The following is a 19,834-nucleotide window of genomic DNA, read 5'->3' on the forward strand; positions in this document are numbered from 1 at the left end:
CTCTCACATCCAGGTAAGGATCCGAGGCCCAAACAAGTGAAACACCAGGACCCCAGGATCCCAGAGTAGTGTCTGCCTACTGAAGTTCCAAGACTTGTGCCCTTCTGCTCCAGTGCAAGGTCACCTCCTTGTTCTTGCTCTGTGGTTGGCCATTCCATGCTGGCACACATCATAGGCCTATGTGTTAGGCAGAGCTGGCCCCACTGCCTGGGCCATCTGTTGGGTCAGAAGGCCCAGTTCTCATCTGGAACCCCAGGTTCCATATCACTGTGACCCAAAGGACTCTCAGGAAGGGCTCATTTGCAATACTCTGTCTACTTGGTCAGGCAAGAGAGTTTCCAAGGCCCTTTGTGCTGCCTAACTTTCCCTGACAATACCCAGTTGGGGTTCCTTGACATTCTGTTTTCTCTATGAGGTCCCCAGACTTAGGTTCCCAATACAACACATCCTGGGCTTAAGCAGAGGGAATTCTTTACCTGTCGCTCAGGTTTGTGTGGCTCCATCAGCTTTACCACCTGTCCCTGCTGCACCAGGATAACCTGGGAGTCCCCGAGCCAGGCGATGTGCAGGGTCTTTCCGGCAATGAGAGCACATACTCCTGTGGTGCCACTCTGCAACCGCTGCAAGGAGAGCCCAGATGGGATGAGATGTAACACGACTGGTGCTCTTACATTTGAGCCAAGCTTTTTGCTGGTAAGCTGGAGATAGGAATGTGGAGGACTTATGTGCCTGGGCTGGTTCTGAATCATGATTCTCAGATTTCAGACTCCTGACTAGGATTAGAACTATAGCTTCCTATTGAACAGCACTGGAGTTTGAACTCCGTTCCTTATGCCTTCCTAGCAAGGCACTCCTTCAGCTCTGAGTTCTTCTTTCTTAACCTAGTGACTCATTTCTACAAATGACTCCAGAATGTTCCTGAGGAACACTAGCAACTTAGGGAGACCGGGCTGAGCTAGAGCAGTGGAACTATGTGCTGATCACAATCTGCATATTTAAATTTTTGGTGATACTGGAGTCTGAGCTCAGTCTCATATTTGCTAGGTAGATGATCTATCACTACAGTGATGCCACTAGACATTTTTGCTTTTTTTTTTTTGTCGGTCATGGGGCTTGAACTCTGGGCCTGGGTGCTGTCCCTCAGCTCTTCAGCTCAAGGCGAGCGCTCTACCACTTGAGCTACAGCGCCACTTCTGGTTTTCTGGTGGTTTATTGGAGATAGGAGTCTCACGGTCTCTCCTGCCCGGGCTGGCTTTGAACCGCAATCCTCAGATCTCAGCCTCCTGAGTAGCTAGGATTACAGGCGTGAGCCACCAGCGCCCGGTTACATTTTTGCTTTTATGATTCTATATTTTTGGCGGGGAGGGGGGGAGACTTGGTGTTTTTGCCTGGAGATGGCCTTAGATTATGTTCCTCTGACCTATACCTCCTGAGTAACTGAGATTACAGGAAGGTAGAGCCATGTCAAGCTTGTTTGTTGATTCCACTATACATGATCCATGTGAGCTGCTATATGACCACAGTTGGCTTTTTTTTTTGTGCCAGCCCTGGGGCTTGAACTCAGGGCTTGAGCTTTGTCCCTGAGCATCTTTTTGCTTAAGGCTAATGTTCTAGCACTTAAACCACAGTACCTTGAGCTCTGTCCCTGAGCATCTTTTTGCTTAAGGCTAATGTTCTAGCACTTAAACCACAGTACCATTTCTGACTTTTTCTGAGTAGTTTATTGGAGAGGAGAGCTCTTCTCATGAACTTTCCTGCCTGTGCTGGCCTGAAATTATGATCCCCAGACCTCAGCCTCCTGAGTACCTAGGATTACAAATGTGAGTCACCAGCACCTGGCTATAGTTTGCATTTTTGTGTATTTTATGATATGCTGTTATCTGGAGCATTGATGATCCTGGAGACTGCCCCATGGCTAGCTAAGTCCTAGAGTCAGCATGTCTGCTGTGAGTGCACCTTTCATAGGTAGGCTCTCTGGTTTGGAGCTCATGCCCCAAACATGTCTTCACTTTATATAGTAGGCAAAGTGTCCCCTGCTCTGGTGGCTTCAGGTAGTGAGAGCAGGCTAGGAGTCATTCTGGTAGTTCAAAATCCCCAAGTCTGATCTTGCTGGGGCTTAACTGGGCCTATTTAGTGGGCTATGCTTGCCTGTCTCCCTCGCCTCCTAACCAACTGTGGTACTTCCCTGGGTGGTCCTGTGTGGCAATAAAATCTTTCTAAGCATTTGTCTGACTTGTCTGTCACCTTTCCATATATATATATTTGTTTATTTTGGTGCTGATCCTAGGGTTTGAACTCAGGGCCTAGGTGCTATCCTTGGCCTTTTTTTGCAAAAGGCTAGCACTCTATCACTTGAACCACAGCTCCACTTCTGGCTTTTGAGTGGTTAAATTGAAGATAAGAGTCTCAAGGACTTTCCTGCCTGGACTGGCTTTGAACCAGGATTCTCAGATCTCAGCCTCCTGAGTAGCTAGGATTGTAAGCATGAGCCATGTATAAAGCAGGTGCTCCTTCCTTCTGTGGCCTACAGACCATCTTCAAGTCTATATTGCTGGGGGCCTGGCATGATGTTTCAGGGGTGCTAAGGTCTAGAGATAGTCTTTGAGATAGTCTAGAGATAGGCTTTGTGTGTTGAAATTTAATTCCCATGGTAAGATATCGTGAGGATGGAAACTCAATCCAAGTATGAAATTTAGAGGGAATGTCTTTGGGAGGGGACTGGTGTTGGATAAGGTCATTAGGGTGGAATCCTGGTGCTTTATAAGGAGAGGGAAGGAAGTAAAAAGAAAGACAGGCAGACACTAACACCCACACCACTTCTACCACTACAACCACCACCACCTATACCACAACACACAAACATGTACTCTGTCTCTTGTCATGTGATGCTCTGAGCCACTTGGGGATTCTGCCAGCAAGACATTACCTGGTGAGCTCTTTGACCTCGACACCTCCAGAACCATGAGCTAAAACAATCTTCTTCTATTCAACATTTCCCAGCCTCAGGTATTTTATTATAGTAAGAACCACCACTACCACCACCACCACTACCACCACACAAAAAAGTTCCCACAGTAATAAAGGGGAAATCTTTGTGCTATTTCCATTCTAAGTAAAAAAATGAGTCCCTCCCTCTAGTAAGAATGAAATGGCATGGCCCCAACAGTATTCTGTAAGGACCACCCCAGGTCACCAACCACTTCACTTTCTTTTCCTCTGCAGAAGCCACGACTCTCTAACGCATTTAATGGCTATTAGTCCCCCAATGCACTTGTGATCTGGCTGCTTGTTCTTACCTCTCTCTTGGCTTTCCAGAGAAACATGTCATCAGTGAGCTGGAAAGCTTCTTTGAGGGCTCCAGCAGGGTCTGTGGGCAGTTGTGGCCGGTGGGCAGCATTGACGTGCACATGAACAGCAGCATACCTTGCAGCATCCACGCCTCCATGACCATCAAACACAGCAAAGTAGGCACGATCCACAGGGTCCTGATGGGAAGGCAGTGGGAGTCACATAACGCTGGCCTTGTACCTAGTGAGGCGGGGACCCTAGCCAGTTGCACTCACCTGGTGGGGAGGGGAGGGGGGAGGGGAGAGGAGGGGATTACAGCCTTGGCACCAACTAAAATCATGTTATAGTTTCATTGTATGTCTCCCAGAATTCCTGTGTTGAAAATTAATCTCCAAAGGCTGATGCTTATGATATTTGGAGGTGGGACTTTAAGAGGCAATTGGGGGTGATCTACTTATGGATGAATGCATTAACGAGAGAGTGGTTTTGTTAGAAAAGAGAGCTCTCTTTGGCAGCTTGTTCTGTTTCAAGAGTGTGATACAAAGCATTGATTTAGGACTCTGCACAGAGTCCCCACCAATAAAAATCCCTTCAACAGATGGGAGCCCCTTGACCTTAGCCCTCCCAGTATCTAGAATTGTAAGAACACATCATTGTTTTCCCTTTACAAATTACCTAGTCTCAGGTTTTCTGGTATAGGCAACAGAAAACAAGCAGAGACAGGTTAAGTCTGAAAGAATCAACATGGCCTTCACCGTTACACCAGTCAACTTGGCTAAGTATGCCTGTTAGGTCTCAGAGGTTCTGGGTCCTGCCAGCTATGTAAGGTGGCTGCAAACATAAAATGAGCTGAGATGCTGCAGATGGCTTCTGTGCTAGAGGCTGAGCAAGGCTCAGCAATACAAGTCTGAACTTGGTACTAAGCCTTGTCTTCTATCAGATATGGGGCAACTGTTGCCTGCCTTCCTTCTTCCCTTCCTGCCTTCCTTGCTTTCTTTCTTCCTTCCTTCCTCCCTCCCTCTTTCCTTTTTTCCTTCCTTCCTTTCTTGTCCTGGGCTTGAACTCAGGACCTGGGCTCTATCCCTGAGCTTTTGCTCAGGGCTAGTTAGTGTTCTAGCACTTGAGCCATAGCCCCACATCTGGCTATTTTGGTAATTTATTGGAGATAAGAGTCTCATGGAAAGTCTGGTGCTGGTGGCTCATCCTAGCTACTCAGGAGGCTGAGATCTAAGAATCGTGGTTCAAAGTCAGCCTGGGCAGGAAAGTATGTGAGACTCTAATCTCCAGTTAACCACTCAATGACCAGTAGTGGCACTGTGGCTCAAAGTGGTAGAGTACTAGCCTTGAGCAAAATGATCAGGGGCAGTGCCCAGGCCCTGAGTTCCAGCACCATGACTGACCAAAAAAGAAAAAAAAAAGAGTCACATGGACTTTCTTGCCTAGGTTGGCTTTGAACCCTGATCCTCAGATCTCAGCATCCTAAGTAGCTAGGCATGAGCCATTGGTGCCAGGCTCAACTCTTGCTTTAATTTTCAAACTTTGCTTTGGATTCAAGGTGACTAGTAGCCTGGCTCAAAGGTGCTAGTGCTGTGAATTAACACCCGCCCCCCCCAGGTTTCTCAAAGAGCCAGCCACCAGATACTTTGGCCTTGAAACAGCAACTGAGAAGCAGTTCTTCTGGCTCAGCTTTAGTTGGCCGCATTTCTCAGCACCCAGGGTTCCAACCTCCTGCTTAGGCTCCCTCTGTGCTATCCTGGTGCTGGACACTGGGCTATGCAGGCAGAAAACTCACTGAGAAGCCGAAGAGATGATTGAAGAAAGGAAGGGACACATGCCGATCCTCCATCTTGCGGCGAGTGTTCCGGATGGCATGGATAGAGACCAGCCACTGCCGTGGTGGGGTCTGGGCAGTCAATGGCAACTGCTTCTGCCACTGGCCACATACTTCCCAGAGCTGGTTAAAGAAACTCCGTGCCAGGCCTTTGGCATCTAGTACTGATGGGCAGGAGAGAAGAATGGTTAGAGATGTACAGACTAGGCCAACTGAAGCTTTATGGACCCCTTGAACAAACTCTTTTACTGCCTTCTCCAGTTTTCCAGATGGATCCTACCAATCAATCATCTTCCAGGACCTTCTGAGTGTGCCAACATACTACACTACGCACCACAACATGTTGTCAGCTAGATAGATGTTGCTGGTTTTGACAATATGTACTCAGAAGTCTCCTGGCCCACAATGGAGTAGTTCCATCATGGTTTGCCACATGGTTTGCAAAAAATAAATTAAGGATAAAATACAGAACCATTTAAAATTGCCCATTAACAAAAAATGCTATATATCTAATGACAGAAGAATAATTAAACTCTGGTCTATTCTCTTGATGAAGAATTAAGTTATTATTAAAAAGATTTTTGCAAGGGCTAAAGGCATGACTCAGTGGTAGAATACCTGCTTAGCAAGTACTAAGTCCTGAGGTTTTTTTTTTTTTTTGGGTCCAGTTGTGGGGCCTGAACTCTGGGCTTGGGCGCTGTCCCTCAGCTCTTCAGCTCAAGGCTAGTGCTCTACCACTTGAGCCACAGCGCCACTTCCGGCTTTTTTTGTTTTTGCTTATGTGGTGCTGAGGAATCGAACCCAGGGCCTCATGCATGCAAGGCAAGCGCTCTACCACTGAGCCACCTTCCCAGCCCCCTAAGTCCTGAGTTTAAACCTCAGTAGCATGGGCGCATGCGCGTGTATGCGCACACTCCCTCCTCCCCCAAACACCAAAACTACCAAAATTCCGAACAGTACATCTAACTGCCATATGACCCAATAATTGCAATGCTGGGCACTAGTTCCAGAGAAATAAAGACTTCACAAAAACCTGAATGTGAATGTTCACAGTGGTGTTATTAGTAACAGCCAAAATCTGGAATCTGCCCTTATGTCCTTCTGTAAGTGTTAAACAAAAACCAGTGGTCCTCCCGTCTCCTGGAAGATGGCAACAGAACAGAGTGAAGCATTGACATGGAAAAATGGGGTTCATCTGCATAGAATTCTGCTGAGTGTTAAAGACAATCCTCAAAAGTTGCATATTATATGATTCCATTATAAGCATTTTTTTTTCTTTTGGCAATACTGGGGTTTGAACTCAGGACCTTGTGTTGAGTAGGTTGGTACTCTACCATCAAGTCATGCCTCTAGCTCTTTTCTGTATTGGTTATTGCTGAGATAAGATCTTGCTTTATTGGACCTTAACCCTCTTATTTTTTGCTTCCCGCTGTAGCTGGGATGACAGGCACATAATATCATACCCCTCTTCTTCTTTAGAGATGGGAGTCTTGGAAACTTTTTTGTACAGGCTAGCTTGGAAATGCAATTCTTCAGATCACAGCTCCCCACATGGCTAGGATGACAGGTGTGTGCCCCACACCCAGCTATTGGTTTATAAGGGGTCTTGTGAACTTTTCAGCCTGGGTGGGCCTCAAGCTATGATCTTTCCTATTCCAGCCTTCCATGTGGCTAGGACTAATGGTGAGCTGGTATTGACACATCTTGAAATGACAAACTGATAGAAATGAAGATTAGCAATTGCCAGTATTTAGAGAACTGGGTATGTAGCATCTGATTGGCTACTAGTGGATAATAAAGGTATCCTTTGTGTTTATGTTATGATCCCATTTGTGATGTTTTATTATAATTTTGCTGGAGGTTACCTCTTCTGGGCACTGTGATTCACATCTATAATCCTAGCTACTTGGGAGGTGGAGACAGGAGGGTCAAGGGTCAAGGCTAGCTAGAGCAAGACTCTTATTTCAGCTAGGTAGTAGTGGTAGCTGACACCTGTAATCCTAACTACTCAGAAGGCTGAGATCTGAGGAACGAGGTTTGGAGTCAGCCTGGGTAGAAGAGTCCAGAAGACTCTCTACCTTTAAGTAACCAACAAAAAAAAAATAGACTAGAGTTGTGGCTCAAGTGGTAGAGCTCTAGTCGTAAGTGAAAAAGCTAAGCAAAATGTGAGACTCTGAGGTCAAGTTCTGGTACTGGAATTAAAAAAGAAAAGGAAGCTAGGTGCTGGTGGCTGATGGCCTGTAATCCTAGCTTCTCAGGGGGCTAAGATCTGAGGATTGCGGTTCAAAGCCAGCCAAGCAGGAAAGTCGGTGAGACTCCTATCTCCAGTTTACTGCCAGAAAACTGGAAGTGGCACTGTGGCTCACAGTGGCAGAATGTTAGACTTGAGCAGAAAAGCTCAGGGACTGAGTTCAAGCCTCATGACCCACAAAAAAGAAAAAAAAAAAAGGAAAGAAAAGAAAAAAAAGTGGGGGGCATAGTGTGTGTGTCTGTAACGCCAGCTATGCAGGATGGAGAGACAGGAAGAGAGAGATCTCACTCAGAAGCAGGTCTGAGCAAAAACCAATAGGCCCTATTGGAAAAATAACAAAAGGAAAAAATATGGCTAGAGTTATGGCTCAAGTGGTGCTTTTTGCTTACTAAGTGTAAAACCTTGAGTTCAAAATCCCAGTACTGACCTTAAAGAGGTTATCCTTGAGGAAACTGGATAATATGTTCATGGATTCTGCATTAGTTTTTACAAATGAATATGCCACTATGATATTTCAAAACAAGGATAAAAATGGACTCTTACATAGTTTACAAGCATGTAAAACTTTTATACCATGATTTTTGACTGAGAAAAAAAATATGACATGTATTCTTCTATTACAAGTATGTGAAAAACCACTTAAACCCAGGACAGAAAAAAAAAAAGAGCATGCCTTGCATGTCTGAGGCCCTGGGTTTGATTCCTCAGCACCACATAAGCAAAAAGAAAAAAGTTGGAAGTGGCGCTGTGGCTCAAGTGGTAGAGCGCTAGCCTTGAGCTGAAGAGCTGTGGGACAGCGCCCAGGCCCAGAGTTCAGGCCCCACGACTGGACCCCCCCCAAAAAAAAGTGTTTAGAAAAAAAAAAGAGCAGAAACCACACACAATTAAGATGGTCAGTAGTGAGTACCTACAGGGGCTGGTTCTATGGGTGAGTGTTCCCTTTATGTGTCTTGTCTTTTCTTTCCTTTTTGTGTGTCACTTCTAGGGCTTGAACTCAGGGCCTGGGCACTAGCTTCTTTTGTTCAGAGCTAGTACTCATTTGAGCCACACCTCTACTTCTGGCTTTTTTGTGGTTAATTGGGGATGAGTCTCATGGACTTTCTTGCCTGGGCTGGCTTCAAACTGCAATCCTCAGATCTCAGCCTCCTGATTAGCTATGATGACAGGTGTGAGCCACTGGCACCTGGCTCTTATGTGTGTTTTTAAAATATGTTAATTTTTCATCACAAGTGTTTTCCCTATGGCTTTAAAGTACGTCTGTGAATGTTCTGCCTTTTTCCTTTCCTTAGGCACAGCTTAGGTCCTTCCCCTTGAAAGCATGACTTTGTGAACTTTGCTTCTACCAAATGCAATAAAATGGAAGTGACCATGTGTGGTTGGGGGGATTACTTGCACTCATGCTCTCTGCTCTGCTTAGGAGCAGATCCCCCAGGCAGTGACAACCATCTGACCACAACTTCATGAGCGCCTGGACAAAATCACCTACCTAAGCTGCTCCCAAATTGCAGACATATGGACCACAGAAGGGAAAAACTGTCACTTTAAGCTTGTAATTTTGGGGATAGTTGATAATGTAACAACAAATGCTATACCCTACAAAATCTCAGTGAAGCTTATATCCTAAACAAAACATGTAGCCAGGCACCAGTGGCTCATGCCTGTAATCTTAGCTAGTCAGGTGGCTAAAATCTGAGGATCTCTGCTCAAAGCCAGCCTAGGCAGGAAAGTGAAACTCTTATCTCCAATTAACCACCAAAAAGTTGGAATTGGAACTATGGCTTGTGGTAGAGTACTATCCTTGAGCCTTAAAGGCTAAGGAACAGTGCCCAGGCCTAGAGTTCAGGCCACAGTACAGGCACACACAAAAAAAGATCTTCTTGATCTTTGAACCAGGTCCAAAGGAAATGCCCAGGGCTCTGCCTTCAGGGATTCACTTCATTTCAATGAACAAATCTCTCATGGGACTCCAGTTCTGGCCAGTCCAGGTATACATGGCAGGTATAAGTGAGTCAGAACCAGTCCCTTAGCTGGGCGCTGGTGGCTCACGCCTGTAATCCTAGCTACTCAGGAGGCTGAGATCTGAGGATCGCGGTTCAAAGCCAGCCCGGGCAGGAGAGACCGTGAGACTCCTATCTCCAATAAACCACCAGAAAACTGGAAGTGGCGCTGTAGCTCAAGTGGTAGAGCACTCGCCTTGAGCTGAAGAGCTGAAGGACAGCGCCCAGGCCCAGAGTTCAAGCCCCACGACCGACAAAAAAAAAAAAAAAAAAAGAACCAGTCACTTAAGAATGGAATTCAAGGTCAAGTCAGAGGAAAAAGGGCAGAGCCTGAGTACTGCAGACCATAGGACATGAGGAACTGGGAGAGTAAGTGTTCTCAGACAGGGTTGTGGCTGTGGAATAAAAAAGAGCTCTGAGGCTAGAGAAAGTCACAGGAGAAGAGCCTATGAGCTGGGATCTTGGAACACAGGAGGCCACAGAAGGATGAAGTTGAGGGGAATGCTGCATTAAGTTTGGGGTAAGGTCTAGTACTGACTATTATCCCATATCCAGGATAGGGCCTTGTTTTAAGCACTGACAAGAACTGTGGGACTGGCAGGGCCAGACTGAGAGTATGGGTGCAAAAGAGGATAAAGGACCAACTTGGTGGGCCTAGCTTATGGCCAGCAGCTCCATACATCTCTGTCCTAACAGATACAGCCAGTCCTCATGGTGCTGACTCCCAGGCGCCCCTCTCCCTCTCCTCTGTTCAGAAAACCACCTGGAAAACTGCTGTGGGCTCCTTCTCACTCTTGCTGGAAATTGCTGGTGCTTATCAGGCTCAAAGTACACAGGGAGCACATAGCCCTCAGCTGCCTCTTTCCTTTCCACTGCTACTTCCATTCATGGGTTTGGACTTTTTTTTTTTTTTGGTCAGTCATGTGGCTTGAACTCTGGGCCTGAGCTCTTCAGCTCAAGGCGAGTATTCTACCACTTGAGCCACAGTGCCACCTGTGGTTTTCTGGTGGTTAATTGGAGATCATGTAACTGTAACTCCTCTGTACAGTATCTTTTTTTTTTTTTTGGGTCCAGTCGTGGGGCCTGAACTCTGGGCCTGGGTGCTGTCCCTCAACTCTTCAGCTCAAGGCTAGCGCTCTACCACTTGAGCCACAGCACCACTTCTGGCTTTTTTTCTTTTTGCTTATGCATGCAAGGCAAGCGCTCTACCACTGAGCCACTTTCCCAGCCCCTCTGTACAGTATCTTTACAATAAAAAATATATTAAAAAAGAAAATAAAAACGCATTATTAACAGAAAAATAAAAGTCTCACAGACCTTCCTGTCCAGGTTGGCTTTGAACTGCAATCCTTAGCTCTCAGCCTCTTTTGAGTAACTAGGATTATAGGTATGAGCCACTGGGCACCCAGCTTGAACTTGAATCTTGCCCAAGCAAAGAGCAGTTACAAACAAGGATGATAAGCTTGAACAGTGATTCCTGGTCCTCAGGTGATTCCTGGTCCTCAGGTTACTGGATCCTTGACCTGCTCCTCTGGCTAAGAGCTATGGACCTGGAGCTTTATAACTTCCTTATTAGGAGGCCTGTTTGCTCAAGCTTGTAATCCCAGCTACTAGAGAGGCTGAGAGCTGAGGATCCCAGTTCAAAGCCAGCCTGGGTAATCTCCAACTGACCACCAAAAAAACTGGCAGTGGAGGGAAGGGACAATGTTGTCCAAAAAGAAAGGTACTCTTTTGTTGTGGTGGTGATGTTAGTTCAAGGGGCTTGAGCTCAGGGCCTGGGCACTGATCCTGAACTCTTACTTAAGGCTAGTTCTCTACCATTTTGAGCCACAGCACCACTTCCAGTTTTCTGATGGTTAAGTGGAGAAAAGAGTCTCACAGACTTTCCTGCCCAGGCTGGCTTTGAACTGTGACTCTCTGATCTCAGCCTCCTGAGTGGCTAGGATTACAGGCATGAGCCACCAGTGCCTGGCAAGAAATGTATTTTTTACCCGACTTATGTAACTGTAACCCCTCTGTATATCACATTTCTAATAACAATAAAAATTTAAAACAAAAAGCTGGAATTGGAGCTGTAGCTCAAGTGGTAGAGTGCTAGCCTTGAATGAAAAAGAAAAAGACTTCTCTGGTCCTGAGTTCAAGCCCTTGTACTGGCACAAAACAACAACAACAACAAAACCAAACTAACAACAAAAACAATAACAAAAATCTACGACCAGAGAGAAGTGGTAGGCACAGAGGCTTCAAGTGTATCTGCACTTTGGGTGCTAAATTTCACAGTGCCTGCCCTGATACAGTTTGTGCAAGAATGGCTTGCAGATAACAGACTGTGCTAGGTTCTGTGAGTAATCAAGGCACTAGCCCAGGTCTGCATGATACTGCTGTGGGGCCAACAGGGAGGGCAGGGCAAAGCAAGCTGTGATTTTCTAGGTCTTCCTTCCTTACAGGTCCCAGGTGTAGGGCTTGGCTGTGCCAAGTCAGGGCAGTTCTCTTTCCCACCAGCAGGTGATGCTGTTTCCTGCCTGGACAGACAAAGGAACTAGCCAGGGTTGGCTGGGGTGGGAGAGTTCCCTTTGTGGGTCCACTTGGTGGCAGCTGCCACTGCCGGAAATCTGTCCGCTTTGTGAAGAACAATGGCTGCCTGTCATTGAGGACAGCTGTCTCCCAGGGAGGGAGACAAGGCTGTGCTCAGATGGAAGGTGGGATGGGAGCCAAGGAAAAAGGGACCAGGAGGAGGAGGGAAGTGGCCTGGCACACAGGATGCTAAATGCCTTGAGTGTTTTTTCTCTTTTCCTCCACTTTGTCTTTTGCTTTTCCCTTTATGCATAGGATAATGCTGAGTTTAAAGGAACACAGACAGGAAATGGCAAAGAAAGGGAAGATGTGCTTCCTACTGCCTGGATGACTGTTGCAGAGGTGAATTTCCAGCTGGAAAAAAAGCCACACACACTCCTTCTGGATCTGCCCTGCAGCCTGTCACTTTCTCTTCCTGTAGCTTTGGTCCAACATGAACTAACGCCTTGGTCAAATACAATAAAAAGCAATTACTAGGAAATAAAAAAGTCACGCAGTACAAGAGCCTTGCATTTTAACAAGCAGATTATCTGTCAAATGGCTTTGCAGGCTTCTGGTTGTTCTGTGGTGTTTCTGGTGCCCCACTGATGGCAGACAGGTGACAGGTGAGCCTCTATCACCACCTCAGCATGAGGGTCACAGATACCACTGCAGGTCTCCATCTAATTATCTTGCCTCTAGTGAGCTGAGACCAAGGTGTTCCCTCTGTGACATTTTCTACCACCTGGACCATGATGCTGCCCCTGTGGATGGCTCACACATCACTCTGCTGACTGACCTCCAGTTAACTGAGGGAAAACAGTGAGTGCACTTAATCTGGCCACCTGACTGAGAATTATCACCTTGGATTCCTCACATGTAAAAGAGGACAGGCTTGATTGAGACCAGTCCCAAGGTGTATGTGAAATAGGACCTAAAAGGGAATATGGCACGCATGGAGGCCCTGTCTTGTTGGGTGACTGGCATGGAAAGCCAGGTGCTTTTTTTCTGCCCCTTGATCCTGCCCCTCTGACTGGCTTTGAGCAACATACTGCTCATAACGTTACCCTAGTGATGTGCTATGCAGCCCAGCACCACCCGAGAAGAAAGCAACTCACAGGTCACAGGAGGCTTCTCTTCTTCCTCTTCTTCCTCCTCCTCTTGCCTGGGCAACTTCCTAAATTCAGTAAGGTCTGTGTGTAGCAGCTGGGAAATGGCTTCATGGGTCAGAGCTTCAGCAACTGATGGTGGAGCATTCCTAGGGACAAGAAATGAGAAGTGGGGTTGGGGCGACTTCCAGCGGAAGCCCATGCCTGGCACCCTCCCACCCAGAGGACCCTCCGGAGGTGGTGCTGGTGGCTCATATCCTGCTCTGGGTCATGATGAGCAGTATAACAGCTGTCCTCAGGGAGCTGGGATGGATGTTCACAAAACATCCAGAGGCAGACACACATCACCCAAAGGAACCTGCTTAGAAGGTGTCACAGGGGCATGTGAGCCTTGGTGTTGGGCAAATTTGCTTCATTTTCAAGCTGATAAATGGTTCCTGGCCCATGTGTCACAGGAGAGAAGAGGATCAACAGTGCCAGCTGGAAGACTTAGGAATAAGGGTATATTATGAGCTGAACTGTACCCCTTCCAAATTCACATGTTGAGACTCTTTAACACATGGAATGGGACCTCACTTGGAAATATGGCCAAAGCGGATATAATTAACTAATATGAAGTTATATTGGAGTAGGATAGGCCTATGTCAGTATGACTGATTATCTTTTTAAGGGAAAATTTAGACACAGAGACACAGACACACATGAACATGAGCCAGAGATATAGCAGATTAATTTATACACTAAAGAATGCCAAGGATTATCAGGGAACAAGGAACCAGTCCTGCCAATATGTTCACCTCAGACACCCTAGCCTCCAGAAATATGAGACAATAGATTTCTGTTTTTCAATTAATTGGTCTGTGGTAATTTGGTATAATGTCCCAGAAAGTAGATCTGAAGATGGGATTCAGGTGCTATATTTTTAGATAAACCATGCAAGTCTAGTGGAGATAGTAACTGAGTGGTGCACAGGATCCCTGGGCAGATGGGCCAATGGAACAGCAGGAAGGAGTAAGAGGGTAGGCCAGACTTACGACCATGGGGAGCCACTCGCATGTTTGACTTTAGTACAGAGCCTAGAGTAAGGAGGTCAAGGTCTGAGCTGAGTAGGGGCTAGGCAATGGATGGAGGGAGCAGAGAAGAGCAATATCTAGGGAAACTGCTCAGGGGTTGAACAGAGGAAAGAACAGGGACAGAGTCAAAGTCTCTCCACTGAGCAACTGGAATGATAGCACCATTAATTAACCTGCCTAGGTTAGGGTAATGGGTTCTTTCCATGGGTTTTTAGGTTCCGTTGAGTTCAAGGGGTCTAGGGAGCTAAAGGAACATGATCTAGCAAGAGATGGAGCTACGATTGAATGAAGGATTTGGCCCATCCAAGGAGCAGCTGCTGAAGTGGAGAATGATCCAATGGGATCATCGGATCACTATCTTTCACTGGGAGCAATTCTGACTAAAACTTGGTGACTGGTTTGAAGGTCAACAGAGCTGAAGAGCTGAGTAGAAGCAGGTGGGATAGATTGGAAAAGTCACTCTAGCCTGAAGGCAAGTGGTAGCAAAGAAATGCCAACCTTGTATCAGGCACCTTTGGCAGACCGGGCCAGAGAGGCGGGAGAGATAGATGGAGGGAAGACAGAAGCCTGCTGTGGCCAAGGAGGAGGGCAGCTGGGAGGATGGCCTGAGGCTGTGAGAAGTACACCTTTCCATGTCCATCCTGTTCCCATCCTTGGGGCTCCATGCTTGGGGACTCCACTCAAAATCCACTTGCATAGATGGTCTCTCTGGCTTTTCTGGGCAGAATGGACCAGCCCTCTTTCAGCTCCTATAGACTCTAGGGGACCTTACAATCCTGAGTCTGCCTCCTTTGGGCGGGGGTGAGAGGGTGGGGGGTTGAGGGCTCAAAGGCTGTGTGATGTGACCTTACTGCCTTTTGCCTGTTACTGAGGGTGAAGGACAAGCCTGGGGACAGCCAGGTGATTCACTGCAGGGATGATATTCTATCTTTAACCAGAGAACAAGAACCTTATAATATCCTGGCTGATGGGTCATGTCCTGTGGCGGGGAGGGGGGCTGGGTGTGTGAAGGCTCTGCAGGTGGTGTCTGGAATCTACTGGATGAACTGATACTTTAAATGAGTGATTTAAGGTAGAAACTTCTGACAAACAACCACCCTGGATAGGGTGTGGCTCAGTTGTAGAGCACTTGCTTAGCATGCACAAGGCCATAGATTTGATTCCTCCAACTCCCATCCCCTCCCCCCAAAAGTAGGTAAACAAGCCAAGACATGAGAAATGAGTTCCTCCATTCTGACATTTCCTGCCAACCACTGGGTTTTCCCTTCCACACAGTAAGAAGGGCTCTGTTCTCCTTGGTCCTCTGAGGTCATGCTTCAGCATCCTGCCCACTCCCTCCCTGCCGCAGTTGCTAGTAGGGGCAGGGAGGCAGCTTCCGGCCATGTGGACCCAGACAATGCTTGGCCTTGGGCCACCAGCATCCTTTTCCTGGACACAACATCCAAGGCCCCACCCCATGGCTACACTGTGGAGGCCCTGAGTCCTAGATCACTATTCCATGAAGGCCAGCCAGAAAAGTTCTAGGGACCCAAGTAATACCAGCCACCTGGGGTAGGTGAATTTAGCAGGAGAGAGGAAAACTACATCTGAATAACCACTCTGTTAAGGCATGTAGCTGCTGCAGGAACTAAACTTGTGATCAGGAAACTGCTATCAATAACAGAGGAGACACGACCTCAAATCAGCAGAAACCAGAGCTTTCAGGGTCTAACCTCTGTAGGGTCTCAGAACACCAATCCCAAGAGGCTAAAGTGGGATGGTAGGCACCAATGAACAGAGGTTTGTATGCACGTGGGTAACCCATGGACAGTGGCACACTGTATAGACTGCACATAAAGTTCACACTTTAGGTGGTGAGTGCACTTATGAATGAACACCCATGTCTGCATGAAGGGAAACAATAACTTAAATCTATTATGATGATTAAAAATAAGCTTTTCCCCCCTAAGTTCTGGGGCTTGAATTCAGCCTGGGAACTGTTTATGCTTAAGGCTAGCGCTCTAACACTTTGAGCCACAGCTCCAGTTCCAGTTTTCTGGTGGTTAATTAGAGATAGGAGTCTAAAGGATTGGGTTGGCTTTGAACTAGGATTATAAAACTAGACTTTAGCTGTGTGCTGGTGGCTCATGACTATAATCCTAGCCACTCAGGAGGCTGAGATCTGAGAATCACAGTTCAAAACTAGTCTGAGCAGTTAACTAGTTAACCAGGAGAAAATTGGAAGTGGTGCTGTGGCTTGAAGTGGTTGAGTGCTAGCCTTGAGCAAAAACAGCTCAGAGACAGGCCCCAGGCCCTGAATTCAAGCCTTATGACTGACAAAAAAAAAAAAAAGACTTTAAATACACATTTCAAGTTTGTTAGGATGATACATAGGAGAGGCTAAGCAGGCCTGGGGTGCTGGGTGCGGGGGGACTTCAGAACTGAGGAGGCTTTGGTTCCTCTCTCATCACTAATCACTGATATTTTCAAACAAATTCATCTCCTCCCTCATCCCATCCAAACTCTACTGCATCTCTGTTCCTAAGCCCTATCCCCTGCCCAGCCCTTCCTTATTGCAGTCATCCACTGCAGATGCCTTCATATAACCTTTTCTCATGTCACTGTTGTAAAGTAACCCCAGCCCCTTCTCCTCAGGCACCCTCAAAAGTCTTTCTGAATCCCTATGCCCAGGGACTTAGGAAGTGAAGACTCACACTAGAGCCCCTTCAAGGCCCTACCAAAGTAGCTTTCTTGTACTTGTGCCCAGGCTGAGATATCCTGTGAACCCCCCTGAGATCCAGTCTGATTAATTATTATTATTTGTGCCAGCCTTGAACTCAGGGCCGGGGTGCTATCCCTTAGCTTTTTTTTCTCAATATTGAAGTTCTACTGCTTAAGCTACAGCTCAACTTCTGGGCTTTTTGGTGGTTAACTAGAGGTAAGAGTCTCATGGACTTTTCCTGCCTGGGCTGGCTTTTAATGATCACAGTACAGGTGTGGGCCACCAGTGCCTAGCTCCAGACTGATTTTTTGGCTCAGGCTACGTTTCCTTGCTATCCCAGTAGGCAGATACCATCTGTTCTTCTTCCTTCTCTGCAGTCCTTGTGGGCCTAGCTTCTTTCCAGTCTGACTCCCTCAAGACAATGCTGCTCCTTGTCATCATTCCATGGTAGGCTTGGTGGTTGCTGTCCCTGTCCAGAACTGCCTCTGCTCATCTGTTCCCAGGCGCTACTGCTATCTCACCTTAAGAAGGATTATTCAAGTGCCTTTCCCTTACCACATGCACCTAGTAACACCAATCCTGACAGACCAATTCTATGCATCCCTAGGAAACAATCCGCTTGATTCCACCTGTCTCTAAAATACTTCCCTGAAACAAGTCAACAACACCCTTTTGCATATGCTTCACTTCCAGGGCACATGGTCATGGAACACTGTCCTTTTTTTTTTTTTTTTTGGTCAGTCAGAGGGCTTGAACTCTGGCCTGAGTACTGTCTCTGAGCTCTTCAGTTTAACGTGAGTCATAGTGCTATTTCCAGTTTCCTGGTGGTTAACTGGAGATAAGAGTCTCACAGACTTTCTTGCTCAGGCTGGCTTTGAACTGCAATTCTCAGATTTCAGTGTCCTGAGAAGCTAGTATTTTTTTTTTTTGGTGGGGGGGGTGTGTTGTCAGTTGTGGGGCTTGAACTCTGGGCCTGAGTGCTGTCCCTGAGCTCTTCAACTCAAGGCAAGTGCTCTACCACTTGAGCCACAGTGCTACTTCTGATTTTCTGGTGCGTTAATTGGAGATAAAAGTTTCTTGGACTTTCCTGGTTGGGCTGGATTTGAACTGCTATCCTGAGTAGCTAAGATTACAGATGTGTGCCAGCAGCGCCTGGCTATACTGCTCTTTTGTTGTGTATCAGTCTTTGAGCTTGAACTTAGGGCCTGAGTGCTGTTCCTGAGGGATTTTTTTTTTTTTTTTAGATTTTGTTTTTCTTTCCTTTTTTTTTGGTCCAGTCGTGGGGCCTGAACTCTGCGCCTGAGCGTTGTCCCTCAGCTTTCAGCTCAAGGCTTGTGCCCTACCACTTGAGTCACAGCACCACTTCCGGCTTTTTTGTTTTTGCTTATGTGGTGCTAAGGAATTGAACCCAGGGCCTCAGGCATGCAAGGCAAGCACTCTACCACTGAGCCAACTTCCCAGCCCCCTAGATTTTGTTTTTCTTTTCTTTTTTTTTGGGTCTGGTCGTGGGGCCTGGGCGCTGTCCCTCAGCTCTTCAGCTCAAGGCTAGCGCTCTACCACTTGAGCCACAGCGCCACTTCCGGCATTTTTCTTTTTGCTTATGTGGTGCTGAGGAATCGAACCCAGGGCCTCGAGCATGCAAGGCAAGTGCTCTACCACTGAGCCACCTTCCCAGCCCGATTTTGTTTTTCTTAAAGTGAGCACTCTACCACTTGAGCTGTAGCTCTGCTTCCAGCTTTTTTGGTAGTTGGAGATAACAGTCTCACAGACTTTCCTGCTAAGGCTGGCTTTGAACTGTGATCCTCAGATCTCAGCCTCCTGAGTAGTTAGGATTATAGGCACAAGCCACTAGCACCAAGAAGAGCACTGTCTATTGACCCGAGCAAGTACAGGACTGCAGTGTAGACATGGCTGTGGAGCAGACCTGCTCACATGCTCAGCAAAGACTGGCTTGCACATTGTAGCAGGCAGGCTTGAGTTTTCCACTCTGCTGGGCAGGAGGGGGCAAAAACTAGGCTCAGGGGATGCAAAGATGACAAGTCAAGGCCAAGAGGCTGTTAGGGGAAGCCATAGGGGTAGAGGATGGCTTTAGGGGATTTTCAGATTAGTATTTTGAATAACTAATGTAAGCTTTAAAAAAAAGACTCATGAATAATGCTGGGGCTAGAGACTAGGCTCATCCTCTTGAGGAGCTAGGTTCACATGGATACAACAGCCTTCTTCTGTAACATGCATGGAATACCCCTTGTTTTTTTTTTTTTTTTTGGGGGGGGGTCCGGTCATGGGGCCTGAACTCTGGGCCTGGGCACTGTCCCTCAGCTCTTCAGCTCAAGGCTATCGCTCTACCACTTGAACCACAGTACCACTTCCGGTTTTTTTCTTTTTGCTTATGTGGTGCTGAAGAATCGAACCCAGGGCCTCAGGCATGCAAGGCAAGCACTCTACCACTGAGCCAACTTCCCAGCCCCTGGAATACCCTGTGTATATGATAAATTAGCCTGATTCCAAACATCTGCAGCTGTCTGAACTGAAGGAGAGGATAAAAAAAGACCTTGTCCTTCTGTCTTTCACGGGACAAATACTTTCAGAATGAATGAGTAAGTGAAAGGGGAGGGGATCACAGCTCTTCTGAGGTAGGGGCCTGAGGTCAGCCTAGGAGATGCTTCAAAGGCTGCAGGCCCACTGCTGTCCTTGAAGACTGTGGAGCTGGTTGTCACTTCTCTATGCCTGGGCTTCCTCACCGGTCCAATGGGGACAATACCAACTACTTCTCAGCTTGTAGTAGTTAGAGGGTTGTGTGGCCCAGCTCTGCCCACGAAGCCTCAATCCAGTCTCTTCACCCACTTACCTCTACTTTCTTGCCTACAGAATGGACAGAAATAGGACTTAGCATTAAGCATTCCACTGTGCCCCTTTCCTTCCCCCACCCCATATGTCAAAGTCCTAGTCTACAGTTGCTCAGAATGGTACCTTATCTGGAATTATAGCTTTTGCAAATGTAGTTTATAGATTTGCAGATTTGGTCCTATTG

The 19,834-nt window shown here is 47.0% G+C and overlaps 1 protein-coding gene across 3 annotated transcripts in view; it reads right to left on the minus strand.

Annotated features, from left to right (window-relative positions):
• The window catches only part of Ppm1f (protein phosphatase, Mg2+/Mn2+ dependent, 1F), a 33,922-nt gene that overhangs the window by 4,494 nt on the left and 9,594 nt on the right, over positions 1 to 19,834 (minus strand). For all 3 annotated transcript variants that reach the window (XM_013031493.1, XM_013031495.1, XM_013031494.1), the window contains 4 exons: positions 13,039 to 13,178; positions 5,081 to 5,283; positions 3,297 to 3,485; positions 477 to 620 (listed from right to left, as the gene is read on the minus strand). In XM_013031493.1, the coding sequence (XP_012886947.1) occupies positions 477 to 620; positions 3,297 to 3,485; positions 5,081 to 5,283; positions 13,039 to 13,178 (676 nt within the window). The remainder of the gene's footprint in view (positions 1 to 476; positions 621 to 3,296; positions 3,486 to 5,080; positions 5,284 to 13,038; positions 13,179 to 19,834) is intronic.

The sequence above is a fragment of the Dipodomys ordii genome, unplaced genomic scaffold (genome assembly GCF_000151885.1).
Source record: "Dipodomys ordii isolate 6190 unplaced genomic scaffold, Dord_2.0 Scaffold141, whole genome shotgun sequence".
Classification (NCBI taxonomy): Eukaryota; Metazoa; Chordata; class Mammalia; order Rodentia; family Heteromyidae; genus Dipodomys; species Dipodomys ordii.